The sequence below is a fragment of the Megascapheus bottae genome, chromosome 14, assembly GCF_031878675.1.
Source record: "Megascapheus bottae isolate mThoBot1 chromosome 14, mThoBot2.hap1, whole genome shotgun sequence".
In the NCBI taxonomy this organism is placed as follows: Eukaryota; Metazoa; Chordata; class Mammalia; order Rodentia; family Geomyidae; genus Megascapheus; species Megascapheus bottae.
In genome coordinates, this window is record NC_143522.1 from 2570736 (window position 1) to 2597443 (window position 26708).

Consider the following 26708-nt stretch of genomic DNA (forward strand, 5'->3'; position numbering starts at 1 on the left):
GTCTTTTATTTCTCCTTTCTTCTCTCTCCTTTCTCCTTCTCTCTGATCCCTCTTCTCTCTCCTTTCTCCCCCAGAAATCCCACACTATTTATATCCTTAAGCAGCCAATCACAGTAAAGGTCATCTGCAAAGCAGCAAACAAACCTGGAAGAAATCTAGCGATCCACTCTATCCACAAGCATGGAAGAAACAAATGAACAAATGCAAAGAAACTTCCTGGTCAGCAAGTACTGACTCATTAGCGAGCTGCCAGGTGCCATCTTATAATCTTACTTCCTCAGGAGTGGGCACAGGAATGAATGGAGGGAGGAAGCATGAGCAAATGTAGTCTTTATAGTCAATGTACATTTCAAAAATGAACTACACTTGAGGGGTAGGGATGGGAGAAGGTAGATGGAGGAGAACAAAGGAAGGGATGACATTGACCAAGAAGCATTGTACTCATAACCTGACTTAGGGAATTGTAAACCCCTTTGTACAACTACTTGATAACGATAATTAAAAAAAAAATTGAAACAGAGTGACATCACACACTTAAAATCTCTACAGCTGGACGGTGATCAGGAGGAATGGAAGCTTGAGGTTAGCCAAAGAGGCTACATAATGAGACCCTGTTTAAAGGGAGGAGGAAGAGGAGGAAGAGGAGTGAGAATCCTGCTTATAGAAATTGTTGTCAATTAAGAATGTCAAAGTAGTAAAGATTCATTGATTAATTTTTTTAATGCTAACATTATCTTGGATTATGTGTAGTGGAAAAGCCTGGAATTTGGAATGTCACATTAGGAGGAAAATGCTAGTTTTAGTGTTATAATGGCACTTGAAACATTTTTGTGTTCTAAAATATGCCTAAAATTTACCTCTATAAAATTACTTAAAATATATCTCTAATACTCATTGCTAAAGATTTCATTATTGTAGTATAAAGTTTCTACTTAAAATCAAATTGTATGTCCCAAATTCAAAACTGAATTGTATTTGGACACTGTAGATAGCAGTTGAAAATACACTTTTAAAAATAGCTGCATCATAAAAAGGTTTCTAACCCTTTTAACTCTGATAATAGATTAAAATTAAAGGCTTGGTTCGTAATTATTAAGCTCTTATTTTTTCACTACTCTACTCCCCCCCCACAACTTTGTAGTTATATAAAGGCCATTTTTTTGGTTTGGTTTTTTTGGCCAGTCCTGGGTCTTGAACTCAGGGCTTGGGCACTGTCCTTGGACCATTTTTTTTCTAAGGTTAGCCCTCTGTCATTTGAGCCACAGCACCACTTCTAGATTTTTCTGTGTATATGATACTGAAGAATTGAACCCAGGGCTTGTGCATGCTAGGCAAAACACTCTACCACTAGGCTACACTCCCGGCCCATCTTTTTTCTTTTTTTAATCCTTACTTTTGTGTCCCTGCAAGTTACTTGAAAGTGCAAATAAGGTTTTTTTTTTTCTTTCATTAGAAGTGGGCAGTTGAAAGAAAACCCAGGTGTATTTTGAAAGGATTTATTAAAACTGACCTTAAGAAATATAGGGCTAATTGAGCAGAAGAGCTCAAGGACAGTACCCAGGCCAAGTTCAAGCCCCATGACCCACAAAAAAATAAATAAATAAGGCTAAGGGAATGGCTCAAGTGCTAAAACACTTGTCTAGAAAGTACAAGGTGCTGGTCAAACCTGAATACCACCAGAAAAAAAACAAGAGACTGATCTTTGACCATTAGAAGATCTATTGCTGTACTAGCTTTAGTATCTGCCATTATATTCTCTTTAGGATAAGCACATAGGTTATGTGCTTTTCAGACTATGAGATCATGCACATAGTAGCACCACTGGTTAAAACATGAAATTGTGTGAGCCAAAGACATTAGGAACCATTAAATTTCATCTTTTTTTTTTTTTTTTTTTTTGCCAGGGCTTGAATTCAGGGCCTGAGCACTGTCCTTGGGCTTTCCTAGGGTAGATCTCTGCCACTTGAGACACGGCTTTTTCTATGTATGTGGTACCGAGGAATCGAACCCAGGTCTTCATGCATGCTAAGCAAGCACTCTACCACTAGGCCAAACTCCTGGCTTCTGAATTTTATCTTTTTATGACCATACTTCTTGATCATGTGGAATTTGAGTGCAATTTTATATTGTTTTATGATGAACAAAAGAATGTATGTGCTGTATTAATTATAGGATAAATATATTGTCTTCATTTTGAACACATTATCATCATTTAAGCACCTAAAAAAGCAAAGATCTCTGAAAATATGTCACAACTTACATACTTAATTTGCACATTAGTTTTTAGAAATCATTGCCAATATAAACTTAAATATGAACATGTATGCAAGTGCTGTATATGGAGAAATGTGTTCCCAAGTGATTTTACCATGTGATTAATAAAGCTTGTGTGGTAGTTAGACAACCTTGGGATTTGGTGAGCTCTATTCTAGGTGGACGCTGTCTGTATAGACTACAAGGCTTTAAATATTTCCCCTGGAAGTTATTACTTCTACTTCAAATTTAGTCTGACCAGACTAAATTTAGTCTACACAGACTGACTTAAAATAGGTCCATAGAAATATCAGATGCATGCATAGTTGTTTCTTGGTGATCAAAATAACTGTGTTGACATTCGTTAATACTGATCAGAAACTTTTGCTGAGTAAAGATAGGAAAAAATTATTAATACATGCAGCTTCAGAGATAAAGGTGTTCAGAATATGAGATACCATTTAGTAAACAGAGTCCTTGGTAAATTTTTCAAAAGGAAAAACTCAATCATTGAGTAGAAGGACGTATTCTATAAAGACATGAAAATTGTAGATATTGTAGCGTATAATTTTGGATGAAAATGAAAGATCTGATAAAGGAAGTTATTAAATCCCTTTACATAAAATACCAATTAAATTCAACCTTCTTTCTTAATATTACCTTTATTCCAGGATGAAAGAGTTGTTGTCATTTCTGTATTTGCATCTAGTACTGATTGTCCTCCCATCTTAAGAATTGTACTGTGTTTAGTGTGTAATAAAGAAATAACTTCTTTCTCCAGAAGACCTGGCACAGAAATAGTTTGGTGTTAAAATGAAATTTATGATTTCTCTTAACAGCTGTAACATGTTATGAAGACCTTGGACTCTTTGCATTTGGATTACCTGGAAAGGTAATTTTATTTTCTTCTCGTGTTTAAAACTCAAAAGGAATTAAATTTTTTTCTTTTTGTGTTTGTGTTTGTTTTTGTGCCAGTCCTGGGGCTTGAACTCAGGGTCTAGGTACTGTCCCTGAGCTTTTTTGCTGAATGGTAACCCTCTATTACTTGATCCACCTCTCTACCTCCAGCTTTTTTTACCTGGTGAGAGTTTCGTGGACTTTCATGCCTGGGCTGGCTTTAAATCATAATCCTCAGATGGCAGCCTCTTGAGTAGCTAGAATTACAGGCATGAGCTACCATTGTCTAACTTTCTTTCTGCTGTAAGAAACAAGTATATTAAGAGAAAAATCTTAAAAGAATAAAAGTAAGTGAAAGTACTTGGAAAACAAGACATCTGAACCAGATGTAATGATGGGACCAGGAGGCTGAGGCAGGAGGATTGTAAGTTTGAGGTTAGTTCAGCCTGCATAATAAGTTACAGTTCCCCGGGCCATATTGTAAAACCTAATCTCTAAAAACCTAAGCAAAACAAAGAATAATAGCAACAGGAGAAGAAATGGGAAATCTGTTTGCCTTCCCTAAATTTTAGTAAGTTAATTCATTACTCAAATTTTTGTATATTTTATCACAATGAAGAAAAGCAATGCCTTGATGGGTTTTAAAATAGTAACAGTAGTTTGTTTTAAGTTTCCTTATTAATTTCTCTAAATAAATCCTCATAAAGACAGAAGACAGTAGTATATAAGTAAATTATACTAGTATAGAAATTATAAATATCTTTTGGGTTAACTGGAGATGAAGTCTCACTGACTTTGCCCTGGATTGATTTTGAACCTCAGTCCTCCCAGTCTCAGCCTCTTGAGTAGCTAGGTTTATAGGCAAGAGCCACTGGAGCCTGGCTTAAACACTTTTTTTTTTTTTGCCAGTTATGGGCTTGAGCTCAGGGCCTGAGCACTGTCCTTGGACTTTCTCAAGGTCAGAGCTCTACCACTTGAGCCTCAGCACCACTTCAGGCTTTTTTCTATGTATGTGGTACCGAGGAATCGAACCCGGGTCTTCATGCATGCTAGGCAAGCACTTTAACCACTAGGCCAAACTCCCGGCCCTAAACACTTTTTTTTAAAAAAAGAAATTGGTATGTTTCTTTTTTGTTGTTTAGCAGTGAGGTTTCAACTCAGTGCTTCCTGCTTGCAAGGCAGATCCTCTACCCACTCCAGCCCAAGATTTAAAGAATTACCTGAATTGATGTATTTTATGTACTTTAAAATACTTTTTGCACAAATGTCATTCCATGTACTGTAGTAGGTACTAAGACAGACACTTGGCTTTCCAGACTTAAATGCTTAGATTCTGCTGGAGTAGAAAAAGTAATTTTCATTTAGATATTGCTATGTTTGTTATCTTAAGGAAAATAAATCAAAACCACATTTGTGGTTTTGCACAAGTTCATAGCATGCACAAGTTCAAATTAGTCTTTTTACAAGTACCTGCGATATTTAGGAACTAAATTTTGAGTAGGTTAAGATGTATAGTGCCTCCTGGAAACATTAGAATAGCAAACATCACTTTTTTTTTTTTTTTCTGTTTTGGTTGGTCCTGAGGTTTGAACCCTGGTCTTGGGCTCTGTCTCTCGCTTTTTTTTTTTTGCTCAAGGCAAGTACCACATTTCTTCTACTTTTTTTTTTTTTTTTTTTTTGGCCAGTCCTGGGCTTGACCTCAGGGCCTGAGCACTGTCCTTGGACTTTCTCAAGGCTAGAGCTCTACCACTTGAGCCTCAGCACCACTTCCGGATTTTTTTTTTTTTTTTGTATGTATGTGGTACCAAGGAATCGAATCCGGGTCTTCGTGCATGCTAGGCAAACACTTTAACCACTAGGCCAAACTCCCGGCCCCGGCAAGTACCACATTTCTAAAGACACCTTTCCAAAATTTCCAATCATTAGACCTTCTTCTGCTACTCCATTGTGAAAGGAGGAGTTCTGGAGAATACTATAGTCCTGGCCAATTGCTGTTATTCAGTTTACTTTCAAGTGATTTAGTTGGAAACATTTTGCCTAAGTTTTCAGTCTGAGAATGTTTGGGCTCTCTGCTATAATCTGCTATTAATCTTTGCGACTGGGCTGTTCCAAGGATAGTTGTATGTCACAAGAATACACTCAGACAAGTGGATTATTGCCTTTGATAGAAAACAGTATTGCTATATTAGTGTGGTAAAGCCAGTAATAAATGGGTTATGAGAGTCCTTAAAACAATCCCGTGTCAAATTTTTTATATTAATAATCACCATACTAGCTGTGTGTGTGTGTGTGTTCGTGCATGTGTGCATGAGAGTCCGTTGTGGGGCTTGAACTCTGGGCCTAGGCGCTGAACCTGAGTTCTTCAGCTTAAGGCTACCACCCTATCCCTTGAGCCACAACACCACTACCAGTTTTCTAGTGGTTAATTGGAGATGAGCGTCTCACAGTCTTTAGTGCCCAGGCTGGCTTTAAACTATTATCCTCAGGTCTCAGCCTCCTGAGTAGCTAGGATTACAGGCATGAGCCCTTGTGCCTGGCCATCCTAGCTTTTAACTATTCAAAAATGACTGCCAAGAAAAATTTCAGAAGTATTCTTTATAGTAATTCTGGAATTATATAAAATGGCATTTTATGTAATGTATATTTTATGTATTACAAATAGTTTTTTTTTAATCTCTAATACTTATTGCAACTGTTTTGTAATATTTATTGCATTTTAGTAACTACTGATCTTTTTATATTATGCTCCTTTTGTCTTCTGAATATATTTCTTCTTTTATAGGTTGTGGTGGCCAGCACCATAATAATTCAGAATATTGGAGGTAAGCAATTGAAAATGTTTCATTTATGCATACGTTAATGGAGTAACTGCTTTTCTTTGGCTTCTTGCCTTATTACAAGTCTAGTTGGAAAACTAAAACTCTGAACACAGAAGCCCTGTGTGTTGGACTTACTGTTCTTTCTTGGATCCTTTTTAACAACATGAATAATTCTTCTAAGTTCAATTTTAGCTAATCTCTGAGATTATTCTGAGATATTTCTCTTTTATTTTTGTCCTCTGAACCATGTCTGCTAGTGAGTACTCCTTTAGAGGGAGTGGTAATCCATAAGCTGTGAGCATTTGGGTGTGTGAGCATTTAAATCCTGGTAAGAAATTAAAAATGATCAAGTGGTTTAAAAATAAATGATCTCCACTGTATTAAATATGTAAGGTCTTATCTACATGGGTTTTATTACATAACTAATAAAGTATTCTCTAAATAAAAAAATGGTATCAATTATAAGATCTTCATTAAAATAAAAATTATTGTTATTGACAGTTGACAACAGGGAAGGTTAACTTTCACATTGGATCTTCTACAAGATTTTATTGTCAGAGGAAACGTCCATGTATGGTTGTAGGGCTTGGATTCAGTTTCTGGGAGGTGTCCCTGGGCTTTTTCACTCAAGGTTATTATTCTAACACTTTGAGCCACAGGTCCACTTCTGGTTTTTGGGGGATTAACTAGAGATAAACAAAGAGCTCCCCTGTGACCCAGCAGTTCCACTACTTGGCATTTACCCAATTGTCCAGAAACAAGGACATACTAAATCCACTAGCACAATGATGTTCATTGCAGCACTATTTACCATAGCAAAGATATGGAACCAACCCAGATGCCCCTCAGTTGATGAGTGGACCAACAAGATGTAGTATTTATACACAATGGAACTCTATGCTGCTGTCAAAAACTATGACATTGCCCCATTTGTAAGGAAATGGAAAGAGTTAGAAAAAAATCATATTAAGTGAAGTAAGCCAGACTCAAAGGAACATAGGCTCAGTGGTTTCCCTCATTTGTCCTAATCAGTAGAAACCTTGGGCTCTCCTAGCAGAGATTTACAATAGAACAAAACCTAGATACATAAGGCCATATAGTATGACGCTAAATGAAAGGACCTCAAGGATATAGACCCAAAAGCCATATAATGAGTGATTGTTGTCCTTAATGTACTATGTTATCTCTCATCTCTTTTGCTGTCCCTTGGTTATCTCATATTGTTACAGTATTTCACCTTGTTATCTGATATATTGTGTATATGCATATTTGGTTATTTGAAATAGGATAGGGAAGGGGGGAAAACAAGATCAGAGGCGGGGGTGGGGGAGGAAATGGGGACCAAGACATGAGAAAGCGTATCAATATTTGTGAAATGCACCTTCTATCTGGTGAATATAATGTAACCCTTCTATTAATTACAATAAAAATATATGAAAAAAAAAGAGTCTCATAAACTTTCCTTCCCGGCCTAGCTTTGAGCTGTGATCCTCAAATCTAAGCCTTCCCAGTAGCTAGGATTATAGCATGAGCCACCAGTGCCCAGCTCCATATTATTTCTGTTACTTTGCTTGTTTGGTTTTTTTTTTAACTGAATTTTTTTTTTGCGAGGGGTGGGGCTTTTCTTTTTTGGTACTAGGGATCAGACCCAGGGTGTTGCACTTGCTAGGCAAGCATTTTGCCACTAAGCTACATCCTAGCCCTCCATATTATTATTATTATTATTATTATTATTATTATTATTATTATTATTATTAGTGTGGGGGGGGTCATAGGGCTTGAACTGTGCCTGGGCACTGTCCCTGAGCTCTTCAGCTCAAGGCTACTGCCCTACCCTTGAGTCAAGCCCCACTTCCCGTTTTCTAGAGGTTAATTGGAGATAAGAGTCTCAGGTCCTTTTGTGCCCTGGCTGACTTTGAACCTTGATTCACAGATCTCATCCTCCTGAGCTAGGATTACAGGTATGAATCACCACGCCTGGCTCCATATTATTTTTTACTTGCAACAATTTAAAATAAAGATGACAATTTTAATAAAATTCGACTTAAAAGATCTGGGTTATTTGACATTAAGTATTACTACATCAAATGCTACCTTCGCAAGTTTCTTTGTGAAGGAAAAAATTAACATTCCAGAATGGTGTTTGCCATTGTTTTGTAATTCTGCATATCAATATTTTAATTTTTTTCAAATGTTAGTGAGAAAAATGCTGTTTTGAATGCCTTAACAAATAAAGCAGATTACTTCATGCTTCACTCTAGAAATTAGAAAAACTTGTCTTTTTCTTTTAGAGATTAAAAAAATGACATTGATTGTGTTAGAATAGTTTATTTAGCAAATGTGTTTTATTTAACCATACACTGTTCATGTTTCTGAGTATGGATACATATTTTGCTATTTTCAATGACTTGCTTTTTTCTTTTTTGTTGGTTTCGGGGCTTGAACTCTGGGCCTGGGCGCTGTCCCTAAGCTCTTCAGCTTAAGGTTTCCACCCTACCCCTTGAGTCACAGCGCCACTTCAGTTTTCTAGAGGTTAATTGGAGATGAGAGTCTCACAGACTTTAGTGCCCAGGTCAGCTTTGGACTGCGATTCTTAGATCTCAGCCTCCTGAGTAGCTAGGATTACAGGGGTGAGGCACTCCACGTGGCTGACTTGCCTTTTTAAAATATATATATATCTAGAATATACGCTGTATCACATTTTGTTTGAATCAGATTGAATTATTATCTGACTATTTATGTAAAATTTTTAGTTCAGGGATTTGGAAACCTGGACTGAAATTTGTGGCAGTGACATAGTGCCTACTCCTATGTTTTCCATATTTTTCACCTGGATTCTTTCTTTGTTCTCTAATCTTGTTTTGACATGACTGTGTGTCAGCATTTGCTATTATTAGATTGATGTTATCTCCATATATACTTCCCTCATCCACCAGGTTGTAAGCTCCTCCAGGACAAGGATTATGTCTCCTTTCTTCTTTCACTCCCAGCATCTAGCCAAATACCGGTGATTTGATAAAGTAAATGATGCTAACATGATTTATATGACTATTTCCAAATACTTTTTAATATTCTGGCTCTATTTATTAAGAGGAGAAAAAGCAAATGCCAGATACATTATTAGCTTTAAATATTTGAAAGGCAACATTAAATACATAAAGTGACTAGCCTAGTTTATTGTTCCAGACTGTAGAATTGTTTCTAATGTATAGAAGTCTCAATAGTGAATCTAGTTTGGATTCTGTATCTGGAATACTGTCTTAACCTGTTTTGTGCTACTATTACAAAATGCCATAAGCTGGTTTATTTTTATTAGCATACATAAGTTGTACAAGGAGAGTCTCATTATGATTGTTTCCATGTTTGAACACCATATACCCTGATCAAATTTATCATTCTCCTTTACCCTACTACCCCCTTCTTCAAACAATTTTAACTGCTCTCATTGTATTTTTTGGCTTTGTTTGTTTGTTTTTACTGATTTTATTGCCAGTACTGAAGCTTGAATTCAGCCCTTGCACTGTCACTTAACTTTTTTTTTGCCTTCAGAATGTTGCTCTACTGTTGGAGGCATATTTCCAGTCTGGAATTTTTTAGGTTAACTGGAGCTCAAGAACTTTGCCCAGGCTAGGAATTGTGGTCTTTCAGGTCTCAACCTCTTGTATAGCTAGGACTGCAGACTTGACCCACCAGCACCCAGCTTCTGTTTTCACACAGCCATATTTCACCTTCATTCAACATCTTGATTAGCCTTTTCCCTTGTACCTACCCCTAGACTATGTGATTTATAATGAATAGAAACTTATTTGACTTAGGAGTTGAGAAAGTCCAAGATTAAGGGACTATGTTTGATGTGTGCCTTCTTACTGGATCATAACATGAAAGGCATCACCTGGTAAAATAAAGCAAAATATCAAACTTACAGTCATGAGCCCTTTTATAATGGACATAAATCCATTTGTAGGGGTGGAGCCCTTATGACCTAAACACCTGCCATCAGGCTCCATCTCACAACACTGCTGCATTGGGGACTAAATTTCCAGTACCCCTGGCTCCAGGAACCCTTGTAAGTATAGGATGGCCTATAATCCTTTGAAGGTGTTCTAAACCCTGAAAACATTCAGAGAGAGCTAGGTTTGGTAGTATACTTCCATAATTGCAGCACTTGGAAGGTAAACAAAGGAAAATCTGACCTGAGGTGCATAAGGAGAGTCTGTATCAGAAAGTCACCAGTTGAAGTTGTCACTTTTTTTTTTTGGTCAATCATGGGACTTGAACTTGGTGCCTGGGAGTTCTTTTTGCCCAAGACTAGTGCTCTACCACTTTGAGCTACAACACAAGATCCAGTCTTGTGGCAATTAATTGAAGATAAAAGCCTCATCATGGTCTTTCTTGCTTCTGCTGGTTTTAAACTGTGATCATCAGATCTTAGCCTCCTGAGTAGCTAGACTTTAGGCAATAGCCACCAATGTCCAATGTCAAACTTTTAGGGGGATTTTCCTTGCTTACACAATGCTCTGTAAAACAAAATATAAAGAAAATAACCCCCCCCCCCCATAACTGATTGCCCTATTGTCACAGTGTTGTAGTATCTTTTTTAAAATTTGATAATATGCAAATCATCAGTTCTTCAATTTATGTTTGCTTGCTTATTTTAGAACTTAAAAGGAAATTGCCAGGGGGGTGGCTCATGCCTATAATCCTAGTTATTCACGAAGCTGACATCTTACCATTGTGGTTCATAGCCAGACCCAGCAGGAATGTCTATGAGACTCTCACCTCCAATTAACAAGCAAAAAGTTGGAAGCTGAGGCTCAAGTGGTTGCTCTAGGTTTGAATGAAAAAGCCAAAGATATACACCCAGGCCCTGAGTTCAAGCCCAGTACTTGCAAAAAAAAAAAAAAAATCAGAGCTATTTTTAATGTGCCTTAAATTTGAAAAAGCTGGTAATGCTTATTTAATTCTTAAAATGATGTCCTAAGGATTTTCTCCACATTAGTTAAATGTTTATTTATTGAGAGCCCACTGAGTAATAACTGAAAACATACTTTGAGAGATTTTTCTTAGCCAGATGTGCATAAATTATTTTTTCATTATAATAGAATTTAAAGCTTAGTCTTGTAAGCAGAACACTGAGTTGGATATCAGGTACTTTAAATTCAGTCTACTTTAGTTTTTGTCATTGAATTGACATGTGTTTTGGGAAAACTTCTCACTTATTTTCTTGGCTTCAGTTTCCTCTTTGTTAGGTTACTGGAGCAGAAAGTGAAGAGCTTAGTATCCCTTCTCGTCCCTAAAATTTGGATTCTAATTTGGCACCATGGGAGCATGTTAATTCTTCCAAGCAATAACATTGTAGTAAAGGAAAGAAGATCAGTAAGAGGACATCTGTATTTTTATTTAGGTAATCATGACTCACATTAAAACAGCTGTTTAACCCTTCCTCCTCCTCCTCCTCCTCCTCCTCCTCCTTCTCCTCTTTGTCCTATTCCTCTTCCTCCTTTTCCTCCTCATGCTGAGGTTTAAACTCAGTGCCTGTCAAGCTTGCAAGGTAGGTAGTCTATACCTGAGGCACAACTTCAGCCCCACCTTTGTCTGGGTTTTTTCAAAGTAGGGTCTTTGCTTTATGTCCAGGCTGGCTTGTTATCCTCCTGCTTGAGCTTTCCCACACTAGCTTGGTTCACTGTAGCTAGACACTGAATGAGTCTCTCAAACTTTTCTGCCAGGGCTGATTTTGATCCCTTGATCTCCATCTTCCAAGTAGTAGAATTATAATCTTGAGCTACCACATTTAGCACTTTTTGTTTGTTTTTGGCAAATCTTTACATTTTATAATGGGAAAATTCGATTCACTAAATTTAGTGCTCTTAAGGTTATAGAAAAATTTGCCTTTGGAACATAGAGAGTTATGTAGTAAAACATTACTTAATGTAGTAAACATTACTCTTTTAGAGGTAGCTCTCCAGTGCCCATTTCCTCTGGAACTGCAGGAACATTTGCTGAGAGCCATTTTTGCTGGGATACAAAGTCAAGGTGCTCTTATGGGCTTAGAATTCTGGCTTAGAAAGTTTCAATTTGGTAAACTAGTAAGAATTAAGATTTATAGTAGAAAGGTATAGAAGATTTCTACAAACTTCTTAGCCTGATATGACTGTATTCCTATAAAGGATTGTAAGTAGTTTCTAATTAAGTTGAGCTCCAAAGACAGACCATTCAGAGGACTTGAATTTCACTAGAAATCAAACAAAAAACTTCAACTCCTACAAATACATGCTGTAGGCAAAGTTGCTAGTTTTTGTTGCATATTCTGGCAAGTTAGACATGGAAAGGTGAGCTTCCCTTAGGACCATATTCTTGCTTTGTTCTCACAAAATATGGAGGACCATTACACATAGCATACCTTTTCCCTACTTCCATAGCCTGAATTCTTAAAGGAAATTAAAGATTTAATTGTGATGTGAAAGGAGAGCCCTAAACATTAGTTGTCTTGCTGAAAAACTCCTGACATTGGTAAAAATGGCCTAATTTTTCTAGTCTGACACGGACTCCATAAACGTTATCAACTTTAACACTTGAGTTCTGTAATCTGTGGTTTAAAGTATAGTTTCTAGATCTTCTAAACAAGATGTAAGCAGCATTTTCAGTTGAGAACTTTAAAAATCTCATATTCTTAGTATTTGAAAGATTCATAACTATTAGGTAATGTGAAATTACTTTCTGACCTCTCCTTTGAGGGGTCTTGCAGATATACAAGTTTGTATTGTCCCTAGGAACTGGAATTGGGCATGCTGTTACAGCGCCATCTGCTGGTCACTTTATCTGAACCTGACGTGTCCTGAAATTCTAGAAAAGAGTAGCATAGACCAAAGAGATCCTTAAACATTAGAAGAAATGCAGGAAATTTGAGGCAAGTCATTTTCACCAGTATTTCCTTTGGAAAAATTTACTGAATGTTAGTGTAAAGGGTCTTTGAAAATAATGTTTGTATTAGTAATTATTTCTATTGAAGTATATAAGATTTTTGAGAATAGTAGATATTCTGAACACTTTTTATTCAAATTTAATGTCTTGGCAGATGATAAAAACTTTTTGGTGGTTATACAAGAACTTTTTTTCACCACATGTTTGGATTAACTATGTGTACAAATGCTGCTGTTTTCAGTTTTTTTTTTTTTTAATTAAAAGAACCTTTTAGGAAAAGATGTTAGTAGAGATAGGTCAGTGGCATTTAGATATTGCATGGTAACAGTGGTTAATATGACACTTTAAATAAACCAGCTATTTTCTATGAGTAAAAACAAGTTTGAAATAAAGTTGAATTGCTTTTAAATGCAAAGACAAACTTATTGTTTCCTCCCAAAGTTCATCTGTTTGTTTAAGCCTGACTGACTAATCCTTTAAGAAGTTTCTGAAAACCTAATTCTGCTTTTAAAATACCTCTTAAGTAATCCTACCTCTATCCATATATTTTAAGAGTTTAGCAAAATGGATAATTATCTTTATAAACTAGAAATTTCTTAGGAACAAACTCAGTTAACACTTCCCCCTTAAAGTACATTTTAACTATTGGCAAATTGAGGAGTATTTTCAGAGTATGGGAGAAAATATTTCCTCAAAGTACAGGAATTCTGGATAGAGGGGATAATTTTGTTTTTCTTTCTAGGCTTTGGTGTGTGTAGTGTTATATCTCAGGTATGTGAGAGTAGGAACTTTGTGTTCAGAACCATATCACAGCCAGAAATGTAGTCAGAGCATGCTGATAGATGCAGTGAAGTCCTGCCATGAAATTCCATGAATTTTTAAGCACATTCATTAGAGTATGTATCAAATGAAAATGGGATATATCACAAAGTAAAGTGAAAAATTGTAGTATTGCTAAAACTTCATAAGGTACGGAGATTCTTTTTTTTTTTTAAATTGCTAAATAAACTCAGCAATGATTAGCAGTTTGTTGCCTAAATACTAATGAAAAATAGAATAATTTTGGAAAGTTGTTCTTTTTTGGTAGATTTTGCTTATTTTTATCTTTTTATTACTTTGCTTTGTTCCTGTCATTGCCTGACATGGTGCATCAGTTAATGGAGTTAATGGAGTCAGTTTCTCAAGATAGACTGGCCTTTTCCACCATTATTAGCTGAGGCAAATTATTTCTTTGTGCTTCCGTCTCATCCTCTGCAAAATAGATGAAGTTTACCTCTTCCATTTGTGGGAAAATGAAATAAGCTAATTTCTATATCATTGAAAGTATTGTGAAGCATATGATAGTGCTGGCAATAATCCCCCAAACAGAGAAGCTATCTGTTCTATGGATCTGCTCCCAGTGCCCCAGGGCCCCAGAGCCCTTACTTTCCTCATGTCTTTCCCTTTACCTCCCTGTCTCAACTCATTGTTTCTCTTTATGATTAAGTCAACCAATATTAATGCCTTACTACTTGCTATTGCCTAATCAAATTTTACCCTATTTTAGTCTATTCTTCCTATAATAGTTGCTTTTCCGTATGGTTTTTAAAGAATGCTTTCAATTTCTGTTTTGATTAGGTTGACAGACTTTTTTATTTCTCTCATAAGGGCAGTTTCTATGAAATAAGTTCTGTTTGTTAGGTTTAAATGTGAAAGAGAAAAAGAATACCTATTTAGTTAATGTGGTGAAACTAAATGATTAGTAATGGCTAAATAACTGTCATGAAGATCTGTCTTCCAGCACTAACCCTGGCTCTGATGATCTTGAGGAGGGAAGCTTACTCTAGCATGACTCTTATGGATGCCCCAGTTTTAGCCTTATTTAGAATAATCTTGGTGTGTCTTTCATTATTAGCCTATACTATGCGTTGATGTCAGCAAAAGTCATTTACCTGCCTCTAAGATAACTAGCAAAAATTTCCGTAAGTTATAACTAAAAGACATGAGACAAAGTGTGACAGCCAGTTATCACATCTAGTGAACCTTTTGGTTTAAAAACAATGGGTGTATGAGCTTGACCATTGATATTATAGGTTTAAAACTTTTCCAATTCATTTTACTGAAAAACTTTTATCATTAAGTATTTTTAGTTGTTAATATAAAGGTGAGGTACAGAGGATTACTGTTTCATAAGTCAAGTAATAAGTGCATCTCATTTTGGACAATGTCACCTCTTCCTTCTCTCTTTGCCAGTTTCTCCTCCCTTCCCCATCTGCAAGTTGTATAGTTCATTTTTAACATAGTGTCTGTTGAGTACCACTGCTGCATTCTGAACGATTTTTTTAAGTCACCAGTAGAACAAATTGTTCTTTTCTTGTGCATGTAATTAAAATATATTTCCTAACCTAATGTATATTTAGTGATCTTTTTGTTCTTTGAATTACATGTAATACAATATGTTAAGGTGCTAGTCCTTGCTTGAACATTGATTTGTGGCAAAGAAAAATGATTTGACAGTGAATAAGGATAGTGTCTTTCTTTGTTTTACTTATTCAATCAGTGGGGGGTTTCCCCCGAGGTAAGCTCTGTGGTTTTGTAGCTCTTAAAATATACACTAGCATTCTTGAAGAAAGAAGCTGTATTTTGCATGTTTTATTATATTTGTGTCTTATACACTGAGGTCTTTTTTGAGAGAGAAACATATGTTAGGTGAGTTCACATTTCTTAAAATATACATGATTCTTCAGACTGAGATCTATTGAAACAGGACTCCCATTGAAAACTGAAGAGTGAAGGCTGCAGCACAGGATAAAAGTGATCAAATGATTAGCCAGGGGCTAATAGAAATTCTGGAAAGAATGACAGATTGTATATTAGAAATGTGATCTCATATTCATTGATGCTTTTTACAATGAATGATCCAAAAGAAATAATGCGAAATTACTGAAAGAGATGAATGTCTGAAACTTTAGAAATGCATGTGATATTAGATTAATCCAAGCAAGGAAGACTGGAAGGGAGATAATAAATCACATTGTGCTTGAAATCCGCATTCTTTGTTTTAAAGCTAGTTCCCCCTCTGCCACTCCTTCCTCCGTTTTTAACTATACCCCCCATTGGGTATAGTTAAGTAGTTTTAGAGCAGTTTCAGAAGATTTGACTCATGATTTTCATCAATATACTATATATATATATAACATTTAAGGTACATAAAACATCAATTCTGTAAAACCTTGAGTAGAATTGGTTAATAAAAACCTTCCTTCTGCCACTTACTGGTGGCTCATGCTGTAATCCTACCAACTCAGGAGGCTGACATCTGAGGATTATGGTTTGAAAACAGCCTGGGCAGGAAAATCCATGAGACTTTTATTTCCACTAATCACCAAAAACCTGGAAGTGGAGGTGTGGCTCAAGTGGTAGAGTGCTAGCCTTGATCAAAAAAATGATCAGTGACAGCACTCAGGCCCTTGTTTCAAGCACCAGGATTGGCATAAACATACAATATACCCCCCCACACACACAAAAACCCCCAAAACAAAAAGAAACCTTCCTTCTTTTTTGTGCCAAATTGATGTCTGTTTTCCTTAGGAGAAAATGAACAGTACAGAACATATTTTTGACATCAAACCAATTATAATAGTCTATAGCTAAAAGAATTTGTATAAGTGTTTCAGTGGGTTTAGTCAACAGCACTGTTTCTTCTGGGGGGAAAAAAAGAAACAGATAAACTACAAAATATGTGTTTTCATTACAAAGCAGTGGTCGTTTATTTAACATTTTGTGTGTGGCGGGGCGGTCATGGGGCTTGAACTTGGCTTAAGCGCTGTCCCTGAGCTCTTCAGCTGAAGGCTACCGCCCTAGCCCCTGGGCCTAGGCATTGTCCCTAAGCTCTTCAGCCCAAGGTTACTGCCCTACCCTCCAGCCAAGCCCCACTTCCCATTTTCTAGAGGTTAATTGAAGATAAGAGTCTCATGTCCTTTTGTGCCCGGGCTGGCTTTGAACTTTGATCCTCAGATCTCGGCCTCCTGAGTAGCTAGGATTACAGGTATGAGCCACCACGCCCAGCTTATTTAACTTTTAAATTTTACTTTGTTGTGGGTACATGTTATTTACTAAAAATATTAAGAGAGTATTTGTATATATGTATATATGATTATTATCATCATATGAGTTTACAAACAGTGTTCTTTATTTTCCAGTTAAAGTGGTTATATGATATCATAATTATGGAGAAATTCAACAGCTTTACAATAGGTTGAGAAATATGCATTTTTCTTAAAGTATTGAGCCTTTTCATCAAATTTTCCTCAGATTTTTATCAGTCTATCTTGGCATTCATTGGTGTGCTTAGTTTTTAGTTTTATAAGTACAAGGAGAATGTGAAATGTTTCCTGAAGTATAAATAGGATAAAAATTAATGTGCATTGGGGCCGGGAGTTTGGCCTAGTGGTAGAGTGCTTGCCGAGCATGCACGAAGACCCAGGTTCAATTCCTCGGTACCACATACATAGAAAAAAGCCAGAATTGATGCTAAGGCTCAAGTGGTAGAGCTCTAGCCTTGAGAAAGTCTAAGAACAGTGCTCAGGCCCTGAGCTCAAGCCCAGGACTGGCAAAAAAAAAAATTAATGTGCACAAAGGGTACACTTTTTTTTTCATGGACATTTTCTTGTTGGCTCTTTCTGTACACACATTTTTACACATACACTTTTAATCTCTGGGGAAAGAATGTTAAATTGAGATTCTTTTTAATTCAAAGTAAGCTGATTATCTATATATGCAAATATTTAAGCTTAAATTCAAGTAACTGATTTCTGTATTTTGTAATCATATAAATGAATCTGTTTTTAATAGCTAGACCAGGAAAGGGTATTATAAAGTGCTATAAAACTCAGTTCTTGCTTGTTAGAAAAATGTACAAAATAATGCTATCTTTGAGCTATGATTACATAATACAGGTGAACCTGGTAAATAAAATGGAATATTTCTAATGTGTTTTAGCAAAAACATTAAGCATAATTTGTTACTTGTTCTGTTTTTGCCTTATGATAATATGTTCATAATGGGGTGGGCACAAGGAGAGAGACAGACAAGGCAGATATACAGACAGACAGACAGACAGACAGACAATGAGACTTCTGGCCTGCATGTCTCTTTCTAGTAAGAAAAACAGTTGCTGGGTACTGGCAGCTCAAGCCTGTAATCCTAGCTACTTAAGAGGTTGCAGTCTGAGGATCATGGTTTGAAGCCAGCCTGGGCAGAAAAGTCCCCATGAGACTCTTATCTCCAATTAACCACTTAAAAGACTGGAAGTAGTATGGGAATTAATGCACCATCTATCTAGCAAATTTCATGTAACCCTTCTATTAATTACAATAAAAAATATATGAAAAAAAAAAAGATTGGAAGTGGTAGAGTGCTAGCCTTGAGCAAAAAGAGTTCAAGCCCTACAACTGACAAAAGAAAAAAAAAAACAAATGGTGAAAGTTATTAGTCATACTTTAAAAAACTAAGTTTCTATGTTGATTTTGCTAAAATTAACCTCTGATGGCTGGGACAGGGGAGATAATATATGAGTTTTGGTAAAACACCTAAGTGAAACTTGAATTTATAAATGGCTAATAATCAAAGTCTTTGTCTTGTCTAAATGGTTTACTTTGTGCTTGAAGTACAAACAAGGGGTACTTAATATGCATACTGAGTATTCTTTTCCACAAAGCTGCTTATCTCCATACCTGGTATAATGTGTTTTGGGCCTAGTACCTTGTGAATTAATCTGTGTGCTGTCTTAGCTGTCATGATCATCTATGTTCCTCAGTAAATTACCCTTTTAATTGATAAAAGTTACAGAATTCTTTTTTTTTTTCAGCTATGTCATCCTATCTTTTAATTATTAAAACAGAGCTCCCTGCTGCTATTTCAGAATTTTTGACTGGAGACTATAGTGGGTAAGAAGAAATATTTCATATTGAGTCATTTATTAATTCTATATATATTTATTTAACTCTAGTGACAAGTGAAACAAATGTAGTCCTTGTTCTGAGAACACAGATCATGTTGGGTAAGTAGTAACTGAAGAAAGCATTGCAGATGTCCATTGTGTACAAAGCACTGACTGAGAGCCACCTGAAGCCCCACTTGCAGCTCTTGTATGCCCTGAGGGTGTGAGTGCAGAGGGGGCTGGGAGGGGAGGTCAGCTCTTGGGGAAGAGAAAAGAAAAAATGTCTGAGGAGGTGGCATGGGATAGAGCAGAGTTAGGGACTGAAGGTCTAAAATGGGTTTTTACAAAGGGGGGCAGGGAATAATTCTTTAGTCACTTCTCAGCAAATTAAAATGATAAATAATGTAGCAGTTAAAATCATTCCTAAAGGAGATTCATATTATATGATTTGATAAATTATTGTTATTTCACTTCGTTTTTTTACAACGTTGTTTACAATACCCAACCACAGTGTTTTTCCTTTATTCTTTATTTAAAAAACAAAGGGCCGGGAGTTTAGCCTAGTGGTAGAGTGCTTGCCTGGCATGCACGAAGACCCACATTAGATTCCTCTGTACCACATACATAGAAAAAAAAAAAAAGCTGCTGAGGCTCAAGTGGTAGAGCTCCAGCCTTGAGAAAGTCCCCAAGGACAGTGCTCAGGCCCTGAGCTCAAGCCCAGGATTGGCAAAAAAAGAAAGAAAAAAGAAAAGAAAACATACAAAATTCAGGTCCTACAGATTATATTGACCCATCACTTAAAATTATCTTTTCCTGGGCCGGGAGTTTGGCCTAGTGGTTAAAGTGCTTGCCTAGCATACATGAAGACCCGGGTTCAATTCCTCGGTACCATGTATGTAGAAAAAAGCCGGAAGTGGTGCTGAGGCTCAAGTGGTAAAGCTCTAGCCTTGAGAAAGCCCAAGGACAGTGCTCAGGCCCTGAGCTCAAGCCCAGGACTGGCAAAAAAAAAAAAAAAAAATTATCTTTTCCTCTCAATGTGTAGATAAGAAGCATTTAAAAAAATTGAATTTGAAGAGAGAATAAATTCTTTTAGTTATTATGTTATTTTACATAGTTTTAAACCACAGTAGAAACCTGTCAGATTTCCAGATTGGAATATTTAGCTCTTTTGCCCTAGTAATTGAACTTGTTCTAGAATTCAGGGAAAGTTTTCAAATTTTAGCTTTTAGCATTGTTACCTTGGTTTCTCTTAAAGGATTCTGTTTAGACAATTCTACTTAGATAAATGCATATACATATTTGTAAGAAAAGCTCCACTATAGACCTTGAACACAAGGTCTTTAACTTTCTCTTAGCTTTTTGCTCAATGTCTTCTTGGGTTGGTGTCAGAGATCCTCAGATCTTATCCTTCTGAGCAGTTTAGATTATAGGTGTGAGCCACCAGCACCTGGCTCATAGTTACTTTACATTTGAATAGAGACCATCAAGAAAATGTGGTTGAAAAATGTAACAGAAGTATCTATGTGTATTATCAGAAGATAATACATATAACACTTATAGCTCAACATTTGTCATTGCATCCAGTTTTAGTTGCATTTTTATTTCATGCCATCAGAAATAGCTATGTGTAATTTACTTTTGTATTTGCTGGGACAATAACGAGAATGGCTTCTGTTACTTAAATTCTGTATGAAGAATGTAGATTATAATATAGGACAAAGAATTCAAGGCAATCTGACGTAGAATAAAGAATGTTCAACATAAGAGTAAAGAACATGTGTTCTATCCATTTCATATTAATAATTTCAGTAATTTAACTTGTTTGGGCCATATAACTTGGAGCCTTAGAATTCTTTACCCATTGTTTTACAGATGCATATTGCCACCTTTTATTAGCAAAATCAAACAATATGCACACACACTCACACACACAGTGTAAATATGGGGAATGAAGAAATTGTATTGATAACTATATTTAAATTGGCCATTCTTTTTTTTTTCTCAGACTGCTAGGAAACTCAGAGTTGAACATGAATGTATTGTGTAAATTATACTAATTAATCCTAGTAGTCCTGAATAGTCATGTATTCCATATGGTTTTTCTTTTTCTTTTTTTCTCCTGAATTTGGTGGTTTCTGTTAATCTGCCTTTATTACCATGTGTTTGTAGAAACAGGAAGGACATAAATATATTAAAAATTTTAGAAATAAAATAATGTGTGACAGACCTGGTATTCTATCTCTAAAAGTGATCCTTTTATCTTGACTTTTATTTAAAATTAGTTGTCATTTGTATTGCCAGGTGTTTTTCTTGTTTCATTTTAAAAACAAAAATATTGACTCTTATCTCATAAAATGTCATTTTATGTGTCAGGAATGGTCTTTTAATGCAATATACTTCAAATCGCAATGACTAGTTTGCATCATCTGTGACAATGTTTTAAAATTAACAATCCCATACTATTTTAAATGTGATATATATTCCCTTGTTTGGTTTTAAGTACCTTAAAAAGTGAATGTATTACTTTGTTTAAAAACAGCTAAATCATTAGGCTTCAGAGCTTAATGTTGTAAAGTAAATAAGAAACAAACATGATAGTAGTTGAATTTCCTTGTATTTTCAGACAGGGTTACATAGCAGTATTTCTTCAATGAGATTAACATGATATTGATATGCTTTTAGTTCAAGGTTTGATTTGCCATAAATTTTCATTAAGATCTTTCAAGTATGCTTATTTTTTGGCTTAGTATCTGACAATTTGATATATCTTTGTGCAATATAAACCTTTAAAGATATTATCAAAAAAGAAAGTTTATATTGTATTCTCATTTTAAAATTACTATTAGGCATAAATAGTCACAATATTAAGCACTTACAATTAATATTTTTCATATAATAGCTTCTTTTTTTAAACCTATGACTGTTAAAAGTTGGAAGCTCTCTGTGAACATTTAATGGTCTTGTCAGAGGAATCTGATTGACACAATTAAGTTGTCTTGCATTTGAGTTATATAATTGATATGGGATGTGAGTAAGATCCTAATTCAGAACATATGATACTCTTGTTCCATTCCATTCGAGAATGAAATTAAGGCAACTTATAAATAAACCTGGTTTTCATTAAAAAATGGAAAAAACAGCTGCATGCCAGAGCAATACAGCTAAGGATTTATACTCTATATTTCAAAGTTGGAACATTTTTATCATATAGGATTAAATCCACAGATCAGACAAGGTTTTTTAGGAAGTATAAAACTTTTTGCTCTTAACTCTTTTGGCTTAAGGAAAATATGTATAGTAGGAAAGGAGTTCTGTTAGGTAATTCTTTTTTTTCCCTTTTAAGGAAAAAATTAAGGTCAGTACATTCTTCTAACATCTTGGTTTATGAAATAAATTTATTTAATACATGTTTTTGAGATTTCTTATTACTGGTTTGCATTTTTTAGGCTGAGATTTTATTTTGTAAATAAACTCCTGTTCTTTGGAAAATATCCCCTGCCAAATACAATTCAGTTGGCTGTAACATGCACATAAAATCTAAATTGACTTCAGTGAGTATTACTACTATATCATTGCTATAATGAATCAATGGTAAAGAAAAGCACTGTATTTATAATGAGTTTATTAATATAAATTAATAAGGATAATAACAATGGCTGATAGACAAATTATATTTTATAATAAATATTTTACCAGTAAAAAAATTATATTTTATAATAGTGTAGGGTTTAGTCCTGTAAAAAAGAGATTATAAAGCATGATTCTGAAGCAAGTGAAAGATTATCTGAGAAATACTTTAAACTTAAGAGTGACTGATGAATGCAGAGTATTTCAACCGCTATAGTCAAGTTACTGCTTTTACACACATAAAATGAAGTTGCAGAACCAGGTGATCTGTAAGCTACCTGCCAGCTCTAATGTTCCACAACTCTGTGCAGCTCAGTTACTGTTAGGAGGGGTAAAGGTCTCTTCAGAGCTACAACTTAATGTTTGGTCATCTACATGACTGTTATAGTCATGCATAAATTGGGATCTAAAATAGTAGATAGTAGCTCTTTCTTTTTTTCTTTTTGTTTTTGCTAGTTCTAGGGCTTGAACTCAGGCCTGGGCACTGTCCCTGAGCTTCTTTTGCTCAAGGCTAGCACTCTATAAATTGAATCACAGCACCACCTTTGGCTTTTTCTATTTATGTGGTACTAAGAAAGTAAACCCCAGGGCTAAGCAAGCGCTCTACCACTAAGCTACATTCCCAGCCCAGTATATAGTAGCTCTTGTTCAGGATTTCTAAAGTATTCATTTCATCTAATCGAAGAGAAAAAAGAGTTGTGGTCCTGTGAATTGCTGTACCTTCTTTTTATTACAAACTCACTTTCATAATTTTGTTACCATGAGGTAACACTCTTAATAAGGACTTAAATATACAATGCGGTATTGTTTCCAGCGGAGCCAGAAGAACTAACAGATGGAATCTACCTCGGTGTTCCCTTGGGGCTTTTTCTCCTGGCACTGCAACTGTCTAGGTCTGTTACTGGGTCCCACAAGGAAAGATATTTCAAACATAGAGCCCCAGGCTTCTTGCCAGCTTCAAAAATTTAGTTGCCAGGTGTTCCTCAGTAAGGGATGTTTTGAAGTTTCAATTTGATTTTTGTCTAATAGTGACAGATGAATTATTTGAGTATCCTTGTGTATTTTTAATATGTATACTTATTATTTTCTCCATGCCAGGAATTGAGGACATATACAGATGTAGAGATTCCAGCCTCGGGTCTGTAGGAACCAGAAATAGTTGTGCACAGGTTATGATTCCTGATGCATTTATTTCCTAACAACAGGAGTTAGAATAGGGAAAGGAAAAATGTGACCATGGTTCTGCTGTTGATGCTACTGCTCCTTCTGTTATTCTCTTAATGAAGTTATCAGTGCCCAATAGTAATGATTGAAGGCTAATCAGAGAGTATTTCCTTATAAACCAAGGCTTAAAAGATGTACCTGGATCAGTCCAGAGAGAAGCCAGAAGTTGAAACTCAAATGGGAAAACCCCTTTCTTAATTTAATAGTACACTGGGAAAAATTGGATACATGATCACAAAGTGAAAATTCTGAAATCATCCATCAATCATTTAAAAAAGTAATTCCTGAACTAGTTGCTTATAGCTCATGCCGGCAGTAGTAGCTGCTCAGGAGACTGAGGTCTGAGGATGAGAGTTCAAAGACAGCCACACAGGAAAGTGCATGAGACTCATCTCCAATTAACAACCAAAAATAAATCCCCAGGCAGACCAAAGTAGAGCTGTTGGTCAAGTGGTATAGTGCTAGTCTTTAGTAAAATAAACTCAAGGACATCACCTAGGCCCTGAATTCAAGCCCCAGGAAAGGCATAAAACAAAGCAAAACAAGCAAACAGAAAAAGATTTTCTTAAAGTAATTCTTGCTGGATCCTGGTGGCTTATGCCTATCATGCTAACTACACAGGAGGCTGAGATCCAAGTATCATGATTTGGAGGCAGCCGGGGCAGGAAAGTCTGTAAGACTTATCATCAGTAAAGTAGATAAAGAGCCAGAAATGGAGTTTTGGTTCAAGTAGTAGAATGGTAACTTTGAACAGAAAAGCTCACAGTTAGCACCTAGGCCAGAGTTCAAGCCCAGGACCAGCAAGGGATGGGAGGGGGAGGGAGTACTTCTTATTGGTCAAAAGACCAATATGCTACAAGCTTCCATTCTAGTGTGAATTTAATAGCTGTATATGTGCATATATAGATTATGTGAGAGTGTAAAATGATGGCATACATACTGAAAATTTAGAAAAGAAACTAAGGACAAAGTATGCATAACTTTTAACCTAATCTCTGAATTTTTCTTAAGCTGCCTTTTTTTTTAGTCAGTCATGGGGCTTGAACTCTGGGCTCAGCGTCGTCCCTGAGCTCTTCAGCTCAAGGCTACTGCCCTACCACAGCACCACTTCCAGTTTTCTGGTAGTTAATTGGAGATAAGAGTCTCATGGACTTTAGTGCCCAGGCTAGCTTTCAGCCATGATCCTCAGATCTCAGCCTCCTGAGTAGCTAGGATTACAGGCGTGAGCCACCACACCCACCTGGCTTAAACTGCTTTTAAAGATATAGTTAATAAACAAGTTTTGCATTTATATCATTAGCATTTTCTACTTTAGTATATTGGTTTTTTAAAAAACTTTGTGACATTCCACAGACTCTGTAATTATCAATCTAAATATTTTCTATTGTTAGCTATATAGGTTTTTTTTCCCTTGCCTTTTTAACATTAGAATAATGTTGTACTTAGTGTACTTAATGCAGGTAGACTTTTTTGCTGTCTTAGATGACTTTCTTAGCTTAGGTTGTCAGTGCATTTTTATTGCTGTATCTATATATTTATCATTGCTTTTCGTGAAGAGATTACTAATTGAAAAAAATCACTAGCAATGTGTGAGGGACCAATTATACCATATCTTCCTTTTATTTGTTTATTTATTTTTGCCAATCCTGGGCTTGAGCTCAGGCCCTGAGCACTGTCCTTGAACTTTCTCAAGCCTAGAGCTCTACCAATTGAGCCTCAGCACCACTTCTGACATTTTTCTATGTCTGTGGTACTGAGGAATCAAACCTGGGTCTTCATGAATGCTAGGCAAGCACTCTACCACTAGGCCAAACTCCCGGCCCCTATTTATTTATTTATTTATTTATGCATGCATGCATGCATGCATTCTGATCTGAAGGCTTGAACTCAGAACCTGAGTTTTTTTGCTCAAGGCTGGCACTCTACCACTTGAGCTATAGCCCCACTTCTGGCCTTTTGCTAGTTAATTGTAAACAAGAGTCTCATGGACTTTTCTGCCCAGACTGGCTTGGAACCACTATCCTCAGAACAGCTAGGATTACAAGCATGGATCACAAATGTTTAGAACCTTAGAATTATTCTGAAACTTTTATTTTTTCAATTTCAGTCTTAAAGTAGCAGCGAGGACTAGAATTTTCTTCACATGTATTTACTCAATGTATTTCTTTATCCTTTGCATACAAATCTATTAGCTATTGAAGAATTAACATTAAGTTTTACTGAGGCACGTGTGGGTGGCTCACGCCTGTAATCCTAACTGCTCAGGTAGATGAGATCTGAGGATTGCGGTTCAAAGCCAGCTTGGGCAGAAAAGTCTCTGTGATACTTTTATTGCCATTAAACTTATCAGAAAAGCTCAAGTGGTAGAGCACTAGCCTTAAGCATAAAGAGGCTCAGGGAACAGCATCTAGTCCCTGAGTTCAAGCTTCAGGACTAGCAAACAAAAAGCTTTTCTGTACAAGTGTAGGACTTCAGTATTTCCACATTGAATATTTCATATTGAACTAAAGTCATATAAATGCAAAAAGGGTATAGAAATTACACATACTGCTACCCTGTAGAAATATATGCTTTCGAGGGCTAGACATGTGGCTCATGCAGTAAAGTATCTGCCTGGCAAGCATGAACAGCATTGAATTTTAAACCAAGCACCACCCCCACTAAAAAGAAAAAAAAAATCTATTCTTGGTATTTTAAGTATATCTTTCTGACGTTAAAAAAATGTACATCTACTTTTTTCCTCTGTGCTAGGATCAGGGCCTGAGCACTGTCTTTAGGCTTTCTCAAGGCTAGAGCTCTACCACTTGAGTCACAGCATCACTGCCAGCTTTTTTCTGTATATGTGGTACTGAGGAGTCAAACCCAGGTCTTCATGCATGCTAGACAAGCACTCTACCACTAAGCCAAACTCCCAGCCCCTAGGTTGTTTTTTTTTTTTTTTCCAGTCCTGGGCTTGAACTCAGGGCCTGAGCCCTATCCTTGGGCGTTCTCAAGGCTAGAGTTCTACCACTTGAGCCACAACACCACTTCCAGCCTTTTTCTGTATA

At 36.1% G+C, this 26708-nt stretch overlaps 1 protein-coding gene across 2 annotated transcripts in view; it reads left to right on the plus strand.

Annotated features, from left to right (window-relative positions):
• Slc38a6 (solute carrier family 38 member 6) overlaps nt 1–26708 on the plus strand; it is a 59978-nt gene that overhangs the window by 15771 nt on the left and 17499 nt on the right. For both annotated transcript variants that reach the window (XM_090344234.1, XM_090344233.1), the window contains exons 4-6: nt 3093–3145; nt 5933–5972; nt 18739–18817. In XM_090344234.1, the coding sequence (XP_090200360.1) occupies nt 3093–3145; nt 5933–5972; nt 18739–18817 (172 nt within the window). The remainder of the gene's footprint in view (nt 1–3092; nt 3146–5932; nt 5973–18738; nt 18818–26708) is intronic.